At 46.5% G+C, this 18,304-nt stretch overlaps 1 protein-coding gene across 9 annotated transcripts in view; it reads right to left on the bottom strand.

The window, feature by feature from the left end:
- The window catches only part of Bmal2 (basic helix-loop-helix ARNT like 2), a 45,481-nt gene that overhangs the window by 10,540 nt on the left and 16,637 nt on the right, over window positions 1–18,304 (bottom strand). For 7 of the 9 annotated variants that reach the window (XM_085687366.2, XM_048432675.3, XM_048432674.3 and 4 more), the window contains 11 exons: window positions 18,008–18,087; window positions 14,513–14,605; window positions 13,720–13,834; window positions 12,510–12,653; window positions 7,673–7,913; window positions 7,104–7,210; window positions 6,528–6,678; window positions 6,086–6,144; window positions 4,525–4,633; window positions 2,673–2,769; window positions 1,131–1,236 (listed from right to left, as the gene is read on the bottom strand). In XM_085687366.2, the coding sequence (XP_085543492.2) occupies window positions 1,131–1,236; window positions 2,673–2,769; window positions 4,525–4,633; window positions 6,086–6,144; window positions 6,528–6,678; window positions 7,104–7,210; window positions 7,673–7,913; window positions 12,510–12,653; window positions 13,720–13,834; window positions 14,513–14,605; window positions 18,008–18,087 (1,302 nt within the window). The remainder of the gene's footprint in view (window positions 1–1,130; window positions 1,237–2,672; window positions 2,770–4,524; window positions 4,634–6,085; window positions 6,145–6,527; window positions 6,679–7,103; window positions 7,211–7,672; window positions 7,914–12,509; window positions 12,654–13,719; window positions 13,835–14,512; window positions 14,606–18,007; window positions 18,088–18,304) is intronic. The other 2 variants (XM_048432676.3, XM_085687368.2) reach the window with 1 other exon arrangement.

Raw genomic sequence — 18,304 nt, forward strand, 5'->3', positions numbered from 1 at the left:
GCATTTGGAACAGCAGTGCCATCAGGAGGTGTGAATTGAGCTTCTGCATTTGGGACAGCAGTGCCATCAGGAGGTGTGAATTGAGCTTCTGTATTTGCATGGTTTGGATTTTGCATGAACATCTTAGAGTGGTTAAATCTTACACTTTAAAAAACTTTTTAGATTTATTTATTTTATATGCTTGAGTGTTTTGCCCACGTGTATATATGAGCATTATGTGCAAGTCTAGTGACTGAGGAGGCCAGAAGAGGGATTTTGATGCCCCTGAAACTGTAGTTAGAGGATTATGAGCCACCGTGTAGGTGCTGGGATGGAACCAGGGTCCTCTGCAAGAGCAATAAGTGCCCTTAACCATTGAGCTGTATCTCCAAGGCCCCCTGCCCTTTTATTTTATTCTATGTTTTAGCACGAGTATTTTTAAATTTCTTGATAATTCTTGAGCATGGACTTTTTTTCCTAGATGGAAATGCTCTTAAGTTTTTATTTGAATTATGCAATGCAGCGAAGGCCAAAACTGGCTCAGCTGATAACTGAATTCTTCATGAGAGGTTCAGCGAATGACAGGCATCTTAATATCAAGAATAGCGGATGGGGCTGTAGAGAACGCTCAGCAGTGAAGAGCACTGACTGCTCTTCCAGACGACCCCTGTTTGATCCCCAGCACCTACACGTCAGCTCACAACCTGTAACTCCAGCCTAGGGGAGACAACACCCTTTCTGAGGGGACTCAATGCACGTGGGGCACAGACATGCATGTAAGGCAAAACATGTCCATGTAATATAAAAATAAATAAATCTTTAAAAAAATAATACCTACTGATTACGAAGGTATTAAGATTCTGAGTGGGGAAATCTTGTGAATATTTCGGGTGGGGAGGAGCTTTCTTTCCATGTATCCCTGGCTGGTCTTTTGCTCACTATGTAGCCCAAGTTGGTCTTGAATTAACAGGATCCTCTGCCCCAGCCACCCATGTTTTGGGATTATAGGTATGTGCCACCATGCCTGGTGGGGGAAAAAAATGTTATTTTATAAAGCATTTTTTTTCAAAACTCTCCTGTGCATAAAACTATGGTGACAAAGAGGGGGCTTTGGAAAGTTCATATGGTGACCGGGGACAGGGACAACTTACTGAGGAGTGGCCTGTGACCGTGGGCAGCTTCAGGGCTCTCGTGTTGCCCTGCAGCCTCCAGGCCCCCTGTTCCAGGACTCAGTGAAAAGCGCTCCTGCGTGGACACCTGGAAAGGCAGGACAGGAGCGGTCAGCAAGCCTCGAGCACAGTGAGGACCTCTGGGTGGCTTTGAAGTGGGTCGGCACCAGAACCTCCATCAGTACTCAGTTCGCAAGTACCCACCCCACGCTGTACATCCTGCACACCCGCATCTTCCACAGTGGAAGCTTAGAGAGACTATCTCTATCGTCAACCGTTCCCTGCTGCCACGAGATTCCAAACTAAGGCACTTATGGGAAAGCATGGGATGTATGTATGTGCATGCGTGTATGTGTGCATGTGTGTATGTGTTATGTGTGCATGCATGTACACGTATATGTTTGCACAGCTATGCACATGCGGAGGCCGGAAGATTTTATTACAATGATTTATGTGTCCGCTTCTGTAAGATCACTTTATTTGCTAAATGTGTGAATACATGAATAGCTTAATAGGAAGACAAGCTATATTTTCATACAAGTATCATGTGATATTTGTACTTTCAGACCCTTGGTTCCCAGGTCACACGTGGCCGTCTTTCCGGTATTCTCAGAGCACAGAGCTGACTCATGGAATTTCTGTGTGCCACACTAGGATTACAATGTATTTCAGACTAACAGCATGAAGTTTAGCGTCCCCAATTACAGGGATCAAACCCAGGCCTTTCCATATGCCAGGTGAGGGCTCTACCACTAAGCTATGTATCCATCCCTTTAAGTCCTTTTAATTTTTAAACCTTTTTATTTCGAGACAGGTCTCACTAAGTTGTCTAAGTTGGCTTTGAGAGTCTTCATTCCAGCTCTTGAGTTGCTGGAAGACAGGTGTGTACAACCAGCCCAGGGGTGTGCAACATGTATTTCCATTAGCTGGAGTATGTCGGTGTGAACACATAGCCTCCAGTACTTACTTCATGGCTTATTTTATTTAAATCTCTTTCAAACTACTTGAGTGTAGAATCTGTGGCGATCATAACAGCTATCACCCACTGAGCGCCTAGGAGGTGTAGCAACCACCATTTGAAGAGTGTTTGGTTTTGTCTGGTGTCGTGGTACACGCCTGTCATCCCAGCACTTGGGAGGTGGAGGTAGGAAAATTAGGAGTTCAAAGTCAACCTCAGCTACACAGTGAGTTTGGGGTCAGCCTGGGCTACATAGGATGCTGTCTCAACAAGTGTTTTTTGGTTTATATTTCATCCCCTAATTCTCATATTCATCTAGAGGGATGTTATTATCATACCTGCCCCACAAGTGAGGAAACTGAGGCAGAGTTCAAATTCTGAACCCAGCCTGCCAAAGACTAGGTATCTGCGTCACAACCCGGAGCCCTTCCGTGTCCTTCTAACCATGCCTGCTGTAACCACCGACCTGTACTGCACCCTCAGGCCACCAAGTCAGCAGAAAGTCCATTTATTTTTCTGGGGTGGCCTCTCCCTGGGGTGGCCTCCTCCTCACAATGAACACCTACACCACTCACGGGCACACTGGCGTTCCCGCAGGTCACACTGTGGTGATCTCTAGCTCTTTCTGAAGGATCTGAATCTTCTGGGGATGAGGAGTGTAACCTGAGAAGGGAGGGCAAGAGAAGTTTATCCCTCTGACGGGAATTTAGAAGGCGTCTTTCCCCCCTGAATGCTTCACACAAGCGACCGACAGATAAACTACAGCAAGGAGCTCCAGACTGAACACCCACCTCTTCGGAGCCAGGTTTTTTTGGACTCTGGAGTGCTGAAGCCAGCCAAGGAAGTCGGAATAGGACATAGGAGGGGGCTGAGGCCGTGGGAGAGCAGGTCGGGAGTGGGAGGGTTGGATGAAGAAGCCTCGGGGGAGCGTGGTGATGGCGCAGCACAACACTGAGCGATGCTGAGCTGTGTGTTTTAAGATTTTGTTTTTATTTAGGTATGTGTATGTGCGTATGCACATGTGTGTGCAAGTGCCTGCAGAGACCGGAAGAGGGTGTCAGATTTCCTGGAACTGGAGTTCCAGATGCTGGTGAGCTGCCTGGTGCGAGTGGGGGAACTAAATTCGGGTCCTCCGGATGATCACCAACCACCCTAACCACCGAGCCGCGTCTCCAGCCCCTGTGTGTATTAAGATAGCAGATGCTGTTATGTGCGTTTTATTCTGCTTAAAAAGTGAAATGCAGGCAGGCGAGATGGCCAAGAGGGTGCAGGCTGTGGCCTCACTTGATGACCTGGGCTTGACCCTGGGGCCCAGGAGAACTGACTTCCTCAAGGAACCCTCTGACCCCGACACAGGCTGTGGCGTGCACTCCCCCACACAGGCACATACACAAAATAAGTAAGCAGATATCATTTTTTAAAAAGTAAGACACGTAAGCAGATCTACTATTACCTAGATCCCTGGTTCACGCCTTCAGCAGAAGGAAATATAGACCTTGAAATTGAGGCTAAGATGCCAAACAAGCAAGGTGTGGGCTCACATGGACTGTCCTTTTTTTCCTATTCCTCCATTTCTGTATGTTTGTTTGTATATATCTATGTATATATTGTATGTGTATGAGTGGTTCCCTTATACAATTGAATTATTATTCTAAGACATTGTTTTATTTTATTTATTTTAATTTTAAGGTTATGAGTGTTTGCCTGCATGTATACCACATATGTGCAGGGCCCTCAGCAGCCAGAAGAGGGAGCTGGATCTCCTAGCACTGGAGTTACAGACCTTTGTGAGCCTTTAAGTGGGTGCTGGGAACGGAACATGGGTTTTCCTACAAGGGTAATAAGTGCTCTTAACTGCTGAGCCATCTCTCCAGGCACCTATGCAATTATTGAATAGCTCACCTTTATGCTGTACTTGAAGTTTAACATGTAACTATATAAAACTTACATATTTAATATATTTATGGTATAAAATTCTTTACAAGTTAAAGATAGTCTGTTTTATTATACAAAATACTCACATTTTCCAGTTTGTGCTTTCAACTTTATTGCAATGGCATAGTTTGTGCTTCAATTTCAAACTTTTATGCAATTAAATTTATAAATTCCTTCTTCCTGAATTATGTATCTGGTGTGATGTTTAGAAACAATCTGACAAATTAAGATTATAAACGTCCTTTTCTGGGTGGCTCCCAACTGTTTATAACTCCAGTTCCAGGGGATCTGATGCCTCTGAGCCTTGTTGGTATGGCATCCATATGCACATACCCACCCACCCTCGGTCCCGCCCTCCCGAATGCTTACACCCACACACACACACACACACACACACACACACACACGAACAACTGATCTGCATGCTGCTTAGTAACTAAGGCAGCCATTCATACGAGACTATTTGCAGTGATAATACTTCACCTCTGTAAACTCAGAACCTCATTTGCAATGTCTGTCCCGATACTCCCAGCACCAAGGACGGTCCCCGTGGGTATTCCAGGCACACGGACGCAGGACTGTCTAAAGGAGTCTAGGCAACAGCGCAGGAGAAAACACAGTCAAGGATGTTAAGGAGCGCACAGCCCTAGTGAGTGGCTTTCTTTCTATTGAAATAGCTTCCTGGTTTCTCCTGAGAAGAAACAGTTGAGCCACCCCTTAAAACGCCAGGACACATCTAACCTTTCATTACACAGTTCCCAACACTAGAGACACCGAGGGTAGTGGTCACAGACAGTGTAGTCACCAAGGGAGACAGCCACCACCCACAACCCTCAACACGGCCCTTCCCCTTTGACCTTTGACCTTTACAGCAGAGCCAGGCGATGCCACTTTACAGTTCATAGTTCCTTTTGTGCTGTTTTTATTTTATTTATTTTCTGTGTATGAGTGTTTGTTTGCAATAATGCACACAGTGTCATGGACGCCAGGAGTTACAGGGAGGTGTGAGCCACCAGCGTGAGACCCGAACCCAGGTCCTCTACAACGGCAACCAGTGCCCTTAACCACTGAACCGTCTCTCCAGTCCCAGGAGTCTGGTTTGTTTGTTTTGACTTTTTGTTCTTTCTCTGTGTAGCCCTGGCTGTCCTGGAGCTCACTCTGTAGACCAGGCTGGCCTTGAACTCAGAGAGCTGCCTGCCTCTGCCTCCTGGAGTTTTCGTTTGGTTTTGTTGTTTAATTGGATATTAAGTACCTGAGGGAGGTAACTCCAAATCTTCCTGACTCTGCCTCCCAAGTGCTGGGATTACGTGTGTTTGCTTACCACCATATCCAGATACTTAAACAAATATTTTGCATAAAATACATGAGCACAGCCCCGTAGATAAAAAAGAGAGAGGGATGCAAAACACGCCCTTCATGATTTATCTCTCACTGTCTACTGGTGTGTAATGAGCACAGTAGACAGGGAGGAACACATTTGTCTAGTGGTGTGTAGCACACAGTACTCAGGGAAGAATGCTTGCTGCATGGAGACCACGTGAAAATACCAGGTCTGCTCGTGAGGAACTCTGTCCAGCAGGAAACCAGTCATGTGGGCAACTGCTTATGTGTGGTGCCACATTACACTCTAGTGGAGGTGCGTGCATATGTATGTGTGTGTGGTGATGTGTACATGTGTATAATGTATGTGTGTTTGATGTGTATGTGTATGATGGTGTATATGTGTGTATATATGTCTACATGTATGTGTATGATACATGTATGTGGTGGTGGAGTTCAGAGGACAACATTGTGGTGTTCGTCCTCTCCTTCGACCTTTGTGTGTGTTTTGGGGGTTGAACTCAGGTCACTATGTGTGCATGACAAATGCTGGACTCGCCGAGTCACCTTTGCTGCCTTGGCCTCCTTCTACAACAAATGTCTATCCAGTCGGAATGTCTTCCACCCTCCCCTGGAAAGCTCCTCTCTTAGATAGAAAACCACATCTTCATAAAACACATGCTGGGTGACGCGTCTGAGCTAAATCCCGATCTGAAACGCTTACCTTCTGAGGACTGGCTGCTGCCGTGAAGGAACGGGGGTGCCCCAGTCTCACTGTGCCCCCTGGAAACCAGAAACAACATGGGTGACATTCTCTGAAGTGAGGGGAACCTATATTTGGGACCAAAACAATTGAGGGGGAAAACGTTCATCTTTCCCAAACACATTGAGGCTTTTTCTTGTTATTATTCCTATACAATCTGGTACAACAACCATTTACATGACTTTGTTCCAGTCATGCAACTAATGATGACAAGCTCTGGGGATGGATATGGGAGAAGCCCAAAAGGATTCTGTCAGCTGTACTGGCTCCTGGCTGGCACCCATCCCCAAACTGAGCTTCCATACAGCCAGAGGACCATGCAATTTTAATGGCTTCTTTGGAAAACCAGAGACACTCATTTGAAATTAATACAAAGGTCTTAAGAAGACAGAGAAGTACTCACAAAACCAGTGTGTTGACAGACACAATGTACTCCAGCTCTTTGGTCCAAGGGTTAGTGAAGCTGAACCACTGGCTCTTGAGGGTTACGAAGGAGCCGTCCTTCACTCTGAATTTGTACGAGTCTGTAAGTACTTTCTCCTTACTCTGCAGAACTTCACAAGAAAAGATGTGATCAATAGAGCAGCCTTTAAAATCAAAAGCCTTCAAGCTGAGTGTGGTGGCTCCTGCCAGGAATCCCAGTGCTAGGGAGGCTGAGGAGAGGGTAGCTACTGGTTCCAGGCCAGCCAGGGGCCCATACAGAATTCTAGGCCAAGAGTAAACCCCAAATCAAAAGCCAGTGTCTTGAGAATCAATTTGAATTTTGGATTTAATAAATGAAAAATTGAGAGTTGATACTATTATTTATTTATTTATATATTTAGACAGGGTTTTGCCATGTAGACCAGGCTAGCCCAGAACTCCTGATTTTTCTACTGCCGCCTCCCATGTACTGAGATTTTGAGTGTGATCCATTACCCCTGACTGAAGTCGTGATTTTAAATTACCCTCAGAGCACCTCACACAATGAATCACCCACCTGCTTTGTGCTTGTCAGTCAAACTATTATGGTCATCTTGATGAAAATATTCATAACACGAAGTTCCCAAGAGTTCCTGAGGCAGGTATCCTAAAATCGCTGTTGCCCTGGTTGTGAAACAGAAAACAAACATGACATTTGCTGAAGGTAACGGCTCCCAGGCTACCGCAAGTCCAGGACACTTGGGACTTCAGGACAGCAGCCTGGGGGAAGAGCTAGTCACGTGGACCACTGGGCTCCTAAGGGATAACCTGGTCCTCCCCAGCTGCAGACCAGAGCCACAAAACAAGCCACCAGGTGAGGTCCCACGGAGTCCAGATGATGCTTACACGGCTACCGCCAACACCGTGGCGGTGGAGCAGGTCAGGACTCAGCACCAGTACTAAGAAACACCTTTCCAGGTTTGTCCTCTGTCCTGACCAAAAACACCAACACAGCCCTATCCTTACATTGTTTAAACTGTGCAGCCCTAATAGAAGAAACCTCCAGCAGAGCTACGGAGTTGCTCCCCGAACAACCTCAGCTGCCCCAGCGGCTTCCCATTGCCACAGCGTGCATGCCCCGTGCACCTCTGATCAACGTAGACAAATTTTCCATTCATGGCAAAACGGGTCACGAACTCAGTTGGCCTCACTTTGATCTTGCTGCTCTTCGGAGGGACGGTGTATGGATGCAACCGCCCCATGGCTACCAGGCAGGTAAGGGCACCACTGTCTTTCTCACTGCCCCTCTCTTTCTCCACACCAACAACACTCGGCGGCCAGCTTCTCAAGTATCCAGTGCAATGGACGGTGTAGAATTTTCTGTGGTCTAACAAAAAGCCATAGAAATACACTTAGAACGCAAATATCAACGTTACCACCACTTCCTCTTTCCCTCCTTCCACCTCCACTTTTTTTTTTGAGACAAATTCATCCAGTAGCTCAGGCTAACCCCCAGATCCCTATGTATACCAGGCTATCCCCTAACTCCTGATAGTCTTGCCTCAGCCTCCCAAGCTGTTATACATCTGTACCACTCTGTCTATTATGAAGAGAATCTCTTACTGTTGGCTGTGATGATGATTAATAGACATTTATGGTCATATTGAACCACAGACATATTTGATGAGCACTTGGAAATACATTAAAAGGTATTAAAAAACACTCAAAAGCTTGAGTTTTCAGAAAAACTCTAAGCAATTAATCCCTATGACACAGCCCACCAAATGAAAAACGAGGGAAAAAATCATATGCTCAACTATGGCGGAAAAAAACAATAAACTATCATGTGGGCTCAGAAGACGGGTGGTGCACACATTGCACACACCTAAAAAAAGTGACTTAAATGCTAAAAAGCAGAGAAAGTCCTAAGACACGTTATTTGGAAAGTTCAGCTGTGACTGGGCTCGCAGAAGACCGGAACAGCCATTCTTTTAAACTGGCAATGTCCAGGAAGACCGACAGGATAGCAGATTTCATTATCACTATCAGTGTGTGTGTGACATATGCGTGCACACACGTGCAGAAGCCTGCATGTGGAGCTCAGAGGACAGCGTTGAGAGTTGATTCTCTCTCCATCCTTTTGTGGGATTAAACTCAGGTCACTGTGTGTCCCTCAAATGCCTTCACATCATCTTGTTGGTCCCCAACAACAAATCTTTAAAAAATCGTTTGTTTCTCTTTTAACAGGAAATTCTGAAGGTTGTCCAAAGGGTTTCAGTCAGCAGCGGCATAGAGACGAAGAGGGTGAGCCTCAGGCCTGATGGCCTTACGGTCATGAATGTACAACTCGTCTAACCTCCTTAACAGTTCTGTGAGGTGTTCTAGTAGTCTCTGCTTGTCTTTGGAAACAGGCGGGGCCTACAGTGTAGCTGAGGGCCAGGTGTGGACAGGCTGCCTTGGCCTCTGAGCCTCTGTATCACTCACAGTCTTTCCATCTCTTCGTCACGCGTGGAATTGTCTCTCGAGTACACTGTGTGCTGGGCCACACAATGAGTGTTAACAGATTCATGCAGAATTAAATCCTATCCTGTATCTTTGCTGGTCACGATAGGATGGAGTCAACAAGTCAATAAAGAGGACTAAAACCTGTGTGTCCGCGTGGAGTGGGACAGTGCACTTTCACTCCAAGGGGAATTTAAGATTTCTTGAAACAGACAGAAATGGAAACACCTGTGATGAGGAAAAGGAAGAGGAAGAGGACGGACAGGAGGAAGGAAGGAACCTAGGACAGGGAGGGGCATGAGGAGGAGAGCGAATGAGAGCAGCCAATGTATAGTGCATACACATATAAAGATGTCACATGAAAACAACCAATGTATAGTGCATACACTTATAAAGATGTCACAATGACACCAGATACCTTCTATGTTAACTTAAGAATTCTTTAAAAATAATTTAAAAAAAACATACAACAGGCTAAAATCTTTGACATAAAGCAAAAAGTCCTAAGAAGGAAGTTTACAGCAATGAGCGCTAACATAAAATAATAAGATCAAGAAGACAGAATTCAAATGCACAACCTAATGATTCCTCTTAGAAAGCAAGAACAAAGCGAACCCCAAATCAGAATAGCTCCAGGCTTGTTCTTTTGGCTCACCTCAGTGCAGTCTACAGATTCAGTGCACTCCTTACAGAAAAGCAATGACATCCTTAACAGTGCTGAAAAAAAACTTAAAGTTCACATGGAAGCACAAAGGAGCCCAAATAGCAAAGCTGGAGATGTCTAACTTCAAAGTACAACCCCGGGCCATGGTAACAAAAGCTCATGGTAACGGCACAGGAAATAAATACACAGTCCAACAGAGCAAGCGAGGAACCCAGAAACAAACCCACAGGTCCGAAGACAGCTGATTCTCAACACTGGTGTGGGAAAGCCTGCGCGGGAGAAATGACAGCTCCCTCAACAAACGGTGCTGGGGAAACCGGATAGTCATACACAGAACCAAAACTGAAGCCTCACCTCTCACCCTCCGCAGAAGTCAACGGAAACATGTATGAAGACCTCAGTGTAGATCTCAGACTTATGAAGTTACAAAGAGGAAACAGAGCAGCTATCTCAGACGCTGGGACAGGCAAGCTTTTCCTAGATGGGATTCCCAGGCTCAAAATCTTGTCTGCAGCACACAGTCAACAAAAGGAAAAACACAACCTAGAACTAGGAGAGACTTGCTGGTGACTCATCTGGCTAAGAGTTAGTATTCACCATATATAAAGAATAAACACTCAAACTTCACAAGGCAGACATCAATCCAAAGACTGTCCACTTGGGCTGGCTAGTTTTGTGTCGACTTGACACAAGCTAAAGTCATCTGAGAGGTGAGAACCTCAGCTAAGACTGGGCTGCAGGCAGGCTTACGAGCCATGTTTTTAAATTGGCAATTCCTTGGGGGAGAGCCCAGCTCCTCATGGGTGGTGCCCTCCCTGGGCTGGTGATTCCCGGTTCTATAAGAAAGCAGGCTGAGCAAGCCATGAGGAGGAAGTCAGTAAACAGTACCCCTCCACAGCCTCTATATCAGCTCCTGCCCCAGGATCCTGCCCTGATTGAGTTCCTGCCTCTACTTCCCTGGATGATGAACTATGGGAGGAAGCGTAAGGCAAATGAACAAAAGCTGGGGAAGCTATAGATAAAGAGGGAACCACAGAGATAGTCAAGGGGAGTCATTGTTAACAGCTACTGTGGAAAACAGTATGGAAATTCTTCAAAAGGCTACTATCATGACATCCAGCTACCCCACTTCTGGGCCTATCCCAAGAAGCAAAGTCAAGGTACAAAGAGACCCCTAAAATCTCCAAATTTAAAGCACATGGTCACACCAGCTATGACAGGAATCAGCCTAAGAAGCCTGCAAACAGGCAGACAGACTAGAGGGGATATGGTATACAAACAATGCAGTGTGATTCACACACAGAGGAAAATGGAATCCCGTTGTTTATGGCAAAATGAAAGTGAGCAGAGGACACCGGTAACATGGGAGTTCAAAAGACAAGCACCAGGTATTCACTATCCATAAACAAGAGATAACTGGTCTACCTTTAGTGAGAACAACAATTACTAGGGACTGCCTTTGCCCTATGCTCAGTACCACACAGAGTCACGGGCAAGAGGGAGGTGACTGAGTGGTCATTAAGTCTCTCAAGTGTCTCCTCCTTAGCCAGGTGGTGGCGGTGCAGGCCTTTAATCCCAGCACTTGGGAGGCAGAGGCAGGTGGATCTCTGTGAGTTCAAGGCCAGTTTGGTCTACAAGAGCTAGTGACAGCAAAGGCTCCAAAGCTACAGCAAAACCCTGTCTTGAAAACAAACAAACAAACAAACAAAAAGTATCTCCTCCTTGATTCTAAGACAGACATAAAAATATTTTCATGAGAATTAGAATGTTCTTAGTAGCATCAGGGACAGACTAAATGTTTAATAGATCATCAACACATGTGATTTTCTTCATGTGTGGTTATAAAAACAATTTATACAAAAATTTATAAAAATAAATAGAACCCTGCAGTCCTATATAAAGGCCACTTTTTAGTCAGGTGAGGTGTCCCATATCTGAAATCTCAGCACTCAGGAGGCTGAGACAGGGGGATGACGCACAGGAGCTCCAGAGCAGCCTGGACTACACAGTAAGACTTTGTCTCAAAAAGAAACAAGCAGGGGCTAGATTGATGGTGAGCTACTTAAGAGTTTCCGCTACTCCTCTAGAGGGCCCAAGTTCAGTTCCCAGCATTCTTATTAGGCAGCTCACAGCTGATCGTAACTCCAGTTCCAGGGTTCTAATGGCCCCTCTGGCCTCTGTGGGCACTGTACCCGGTTGTGTACACACACACACACACACACACACACACACACACACTTTAAAACTATGATAAAAACATTGCTTTAGGGCTGAGCACAGTAGTATGCACCCTTAATTCCCACTCAGGAGGCAGAGGCAGGTGGATCTCTGTGAGTTCGAGGCCAGCCTGGTCAACATAATGAACTCCTGGCCAAGGCTACGAAGTGAGGCCCTGTCTCAAAAAACAAACAAACAAACAAACAAACTTTAAAAGAAATCAGACTTTGTTGTCATTGAGCTTTTGTTTTACTATTGAGATAGAGTCTGGGACGTAGCCCTGGCTGGCCTTGAACTCACCGAGATCCACCTGCCCCTGTTTCCTAAGTTCTAAAGTTCAAGGCCACCAGATCTGGCCTCAAACTGAACGACAGCCTTCTCTGCTACAAGTTCAGCAGCACCAGGGATATCCCGGAGAGCAGAATGCGCACAGACTGAAGAGACAGTATGAACAACCTTGGTTTAACACAATCCCACTTAGACACTTTGTATCCTATTTCTTGCCTTGACTGTGGAATTTACTTTTTCTCCTACAGAAACTGATTAGGACCTCGTGTTGCACACCAGGCTCTGAACCGCATGCTCTCCCAGGAGTCCTACCTTTCTTCTTTGAGCAGGGTGAACGTCTAAGCTCTTCCTTGATGGGGATTTTACAGCTCTTCATTCTAAAGAAGAAAGATCGTCTGGAGCCAGAATGCATGTGTGGTCGCCGAGTGTGGCCGGGACTGTAAACCTGCAGACAGGCTTTCACAGCAGTGGGAATGAGAACAGAAAGGTCACAGGCAAGCTTAAAGCCCACCTCCTCCATTCTCTCTTCTTCCCTTCTATTAAAAAAAGAAAATAATCGCAGTGTATGCCTTTAAACCCAGCACTATGGAGGCAGAGGTAGGCAGATCTCTGTGAGTTCAAAGACAGCCTGGTCTACATAGGGGGCTCCGGATCAGCAAAAGCTGCATAGTGAAACTCTGTCTCAACAAACAAACAAGCAAACAAATAAACAAATAAAACAAAAATTTAAAAAAAAACTGCCTAGATCATTTCCTCCCCTTAATTTTAAAAACAATTTATTTGTGTTTTATGTGTGTGTGTTTACCTGAGTGGATGTGCGTGCCCATGGAGGCCAAGAGAGGGCATCAGACCCCTGGAGCTGGAGTTACAATCAGTGTGAGCAGCACTGTGCATGCTGGAAGCAGAACCTGGGTCCTCGGCAAGAGCTCTTAACTGCTCAGTGAGTCACCTCTCTGCTCTTAACTGCTGAGTCACCTCTCTGGCCCCCAAATCACTGTTTCTATGTCATAAGTAATTGCTTGGCACTAGGCATTTCCACAAGTCAAGTATCTTTGGATACGAATATATATATATCCCGAGCCCAACTGTACAAGATCTTTCATACCCTGAAAATCTGGGTCGTATACAGTGACTTTTTAACCCCAAATAATACTATCTTATAAAAGTTTCATTTGGACTTAAAACTATAAGCAATCATATATGCCCACATATCATCTTCATCGAATATTTATTGCAGATGTCTGTAAAGGAATTCTCTATCTCTCTTTTTCCCTCCCCCTGCTTCTTCCTCCATCCCTCTCTCTATTTCCTATGTGTGAAAAAAAACATAATCAACCCGTTTCCTGTCCCTGCCCCCATGCTATGTCTTTCCCACCGTGATAGACTCTATCCTTCTGAAAGAGTAAACTAAAAATAAATAAATAAATGCCCTTTCTGTTGTCCATGGTGATTTATCTCAGCGATGGAAGGTGACCAGTTAGGAAGTAGGGACAATGGTAAGAACCCCAAAAGTATAACTCACTTTTGGTGTCCACAAGTCTCTCTCTTGGTGAAACATCATAAGAAAGTTGTTCCTTTACTTTGGCGACATCTTTTGGGTGTAAAAAGTCAAACAGATTCTGCCCCATCAAACTGCCCTGTTAAGAAAGAGGCCACACACTTGCCGTCAATGAACTCACCTTTGGGCATTTCTTCACACACGTAAGATAAATGTTCCTTGTTCGAGGTTGATTTGTTTCTCCCCAGTGCTGGGGCTCAAACCCAGGGCCTTGCGTGTGCCAGGAGAGTGCTCTACCACTGAGTTATACCCCAAGAAGTAAACCTTCCGTGAACTTAAATAAAGACACGCCACGCCGTGAGGCATTAACTCGGGGTTCTGGGTGATATTTGTAAATACAAACAAAAGTGCATTCTGAGGGGCTGGAGAAATGGGTCAGTTTAAGGGGCACATGCTTTTCTTCTGGAAGACTCAGGACCTACAGGGCAGCTCACAGCCACAGTATTCTCACCTCAGAGGATCTGACGGCTCCTCTCGCGTCTGTGGTACACGCATGCATGCGGTGCACAGACACATGAGCAGGCAAACCAGCACTGGGGAACAGGTGCTCAACCATGTTCATAGCAGCATTGTTTGTAATGCTGAAACAACCTAGATGCCCCTCAACCAAAGGATTTACCTGGGCCCTGAACAGAATAGCATGACACAATCACAGGATTTTGATGGGATCTTTAAGATCTTTAATAGCGGCAATAAGAACCAGAAGGACATTGTATTTATTCTCAGGACTACGTGGAAACACACCGTGGTTTGATACCTGATCATACTGCAGTGTTTTGGAGATGGACTTAGACACGAAGAGAATCCTCCCTCTTTCACATCCAACCACGAGCAGGAAGCCCTCTGCTGTCTAGGATCAACACAAAACCCAGACTGAGTAATTTCTCCTGCACGCAGTCAGCTTCTGAGGAGTGACGTGGCTCTGAAACTCTCAGAGCCGTGAAGATAGCCAGCAAATCCCAGTCTAAAATTTTTATATGACATACAGAGAGAGTCAAATTCAATTCTAAGGTTTTTAATATGAAAATTTTAGCTATAGACTATTTTGTTGGTATCTCAGTATCAAGCTACTTTACATGTGTGCAGGGTCATGGAACACTGTCCATGATGGGGAAGAAGAGACATCACAGGATTAAAGGAGAAAAAGAGAAGGTAACAGAACACATGTGATGTGGAAACAGAAGTGGGGACCATTTGGGGGAGAGAAAGGGAACAGGGGAGGGTGGAAAAGGCTAAACAAACCAAGTATGAACATACATGTGTGAAAATGTTACAGTAAAGTCCATCACTTTGTATGATAACATTTCAAAATAAAATCACCCTTACCAGAGTCCACTCTGCTACACAGAGAACCCTGTGAAGCTCTCAGAACACATCACTTGCTACAGCTGCTATGGCTGTGCTGTGCGAACCAGGAGAGGAAGGGTTGACTCTGTGTGTGTGTGTGTGTGTGTGTGTGTGTGTGGTCAGCATGTAAGTCTGTGCATCAAGTGTGTGTCTGGTGTCTATGGAAGCAGAAGAGGGCATCAGATCCCCTGGAACTGGAATTGTAGATGGTTGTGAACCATCAGGTTGATGCTGGGATTTGAACTTGGATCGTCTGGAAGAGCAGTCAGTGCTTTTAACCTCTAAACCATTTCTCCAGGCTGGAGACACTCTTGATAGGAACCCTTTCTATTCTTTTTGAATTATAATGCCATATATTAAAAACCAATTTTAAATATTCTAGAATAGCCTCTGCTTCTAGTCTGCTTAGCTAGGAAATTCCCCAGATAAGCCACTTGCCCAGGATGGGACAGAGCTGAACAGAAACACAGTGGGCTGGTACCCCCCAGGGAAGCATTCTCTCTCTCTTGTAATAGTCTCGTGTGGCCCAGGCTGGAGTCAGACTCGCTATGTCGTCTAGGACAACTTTGAATTTCCATTCCAGTCCGCCTGCCTTCATCACCCGAGCGCTGGGGTTCCAGGCATTCACACCACACCTGGTTTGTGTAGAGCTGGGGTCTGAGCCCAGGGCTTTGTGCAGCTAGGCAGGGACTCTGCCAACTGAGCTACCTTCTTAAAACAATAGACAGGAAGAGTCAGGTGACGTGTGCTGGGGAGAGTTGAGGTAACAGGAAGCAACGGGTGAGAAAAGTGACCCATGGCTATTGGCTGGACTTCCAAAGCCCTCTGCATGATTATCCAACATCGCCCTGTATCTCAAAAATCCATTGTCCAGGGCAAGCTAGATGGCTCAGTAGGAAAAGGCACTCGATGCCAAGTCTGAGGACTGAATTTGAATCTGGGGCCCACATAGTGGAGAGGACCAACTTCCCTCAACTGTTCTCTGATCTACACATACACACACGCACATGCCATGATATACATCCCCTCCCCCGACTGCTCTCTGATCTACACACACGTGCACATGCCATGGCATATGTCCTCCTCAACTGTTCTCTGATCTACACATGTGTGTACATGCCATGACATATGTCTCCTCCCTCCAACTGTTCTTTGATCTATACACACACACACACACACACACACACACACATAGATGCCATGCCATACATCCCCTCCTTCCACAGGTCAGTGTAATAAAATGTTTTAGATTAACCCTCCAGGAGCGGAGGATGCAGTTCAGAAGTTCAGGACACTTGCTGCTCTTTCAGAGGATCTGAGTTACTTTCCAGCACCCACATCAGGCAATTCAACCCGCCTAGAACCCATGCTCCAAGAGGGCCTTCTGTCCCCAGGGTGCATCCCCCCCCACACACACACAGAGGGAGACACAAACACATATGCATGAATAAAATGTAAATCGTAAAGAATAAGTTAAATTAAAAGAGGAACTTTTTAAAGTTAAGGAAAAATTAACAAAACTATAACATGCACCAACGTCATAGCACAAGGCAAGACTGCCAATCAGACACCAAGTTTCTGCTGTGGAGCCTGAAGAGCCCCCTGTGAGGAAGTGAGGCCATGACAGCAACCCTCAGAAGGCTCTGAGGAGGCGGTGACCATGGTTGAGGAGGGTGTCTCAGGTGTGAGGGGATGTCTCGGGTGTGAGAGGGTGTCTCAAGTGTGAAGGGGTATCTCAGGTGTGAGGTGGTGACCATGGTTGAGGGGGTGTCTCAGGTGTGAGGGGGGTGTCTCAGGTGTGAGGAGGTGTCTCAGGTGTGAGGAGGGGTGTCTCAGGTGTGAGGGGGGTGTCTCAGGTGTGAGGAGGAGTGTCTCAGGTGTGTGTGGGGTGTCTCAGGTGTGAGGAGGTGTCTCAGGTGGGAAGGGGGTGTCTCAGGTGTGAGGGGGGTGTCTCAGGTGTGAGGGGGTGTCTCAGGTGTGAGGGGGGTATCTCAGGTGTGAGGGGGTGTCTCAGGTGTGAGGAGGTATCTCAGGTGTGAGGAGGGTATCTCAGGTGTGAAGGGGGTGTCTCAGGTGTGAGGAGGGTATCTCAGGTGTGAGGGGGTGTCTCAGGTGTGAGGAGGTGTCTCAGGTGTGAGGAGGGTATCTCAGGTGTGAAGGGGGTGTCTCAGGTGTGAGGAGGGCATCTCAGGTGTGAGGGGGTGTCTCAGGTGTGAGGAGGTGTCTCAGGTGTGAGGAGGGTATCTCAGGTGTGAAGGGGGTGTCTCAGGTGTGAGGGGGGTGTCTCAGGTGTGAGGAGGGTGTCTCAGGTGTGAGGAGAGTGTCTCAGGTGTGAGGGGGGTGTCTCAGGTGTGAGGGGGTGTCTCAGGTGTGAGGAGAGTGTCTCAAGTGTGAGGGGGTGTCTCAGGTGTGAGAAGGGTGTCTCAGGTGTGAGGGGGTGTCTCAGGTGTAAGGGGGTGTCTCAGGTGTGAGAAGGGTGTCTCAGGTGTGAGGGGGTGTCTCAGGTGTGAGAGGGTATCTCAGGTGTGAGGGGGTGTCTCAGGTGTGAGGGGGTGTCTCAGGTGTGAGGGGGTGTCTCAGGTGTGAGAGGGTGTCTCAGGTGTGAGGAGGGTGTCTCAGGTGTGAGGAGGTGTCTCAGGTGTGAGGAGGGTATCTCAGGTGGGAAGGGGGTGTCTCAGGTGTGACGGGGTGTCTCAGGTTAGGGTCTACAGTGGAGATGTCCATTGTTCTTTCTTTGGGAAGTGTCCGTCTCTCAAGCTCATGAGGTGTTAGTTCCTAAGGCTGTCTCCTTATCTTCTATGCCTAAGCTGAGGAAACACAGGACATGGGCTCTCTGATGTCTACAACAGAGGTGAACTCAACCCCCACTCCTCTCCTTCATCCAAATCCAAGTGTCATTGCTTACCTTGAGGATCAAGTGACTGAGCTCCTTATCCTGGATAAATGAAGGTCTAGAATTATCTCCTAAGAAAGACTCTGTCATGCCTAGAAATAAACGGGCCAAAGTTATTGAAAATACAGAGAAAGAAATTTAGTAATTGCTCAGTGTGCACTGTGCATGAGCTGCTGCTGTCACAATAGGTGCGCTGGTGTTTGCAGTATCTTAGGGTTCCTGGGATCCCTCCCTCCCTCCTTCCTTCCCTCCTCCCTCTCTCCCTCCCTTCCTCCTTCCTCCTCCTTTCCTCCCTCCCTCTTTCCCTCC

The sequence above is a fragment of the Myodes glareolus genome, chromosome 3 (genome assembly GCF_982192425.1).
Source record: "Myodes glareolus chromosome 3, mMyoGla1.1, whole genome shotgun sequence".
NCBI lineage: Eukaryota > Metazoa > Chordata > Mammalia > Rodentia > Cricetidae > Myodes > Myodes glareolus.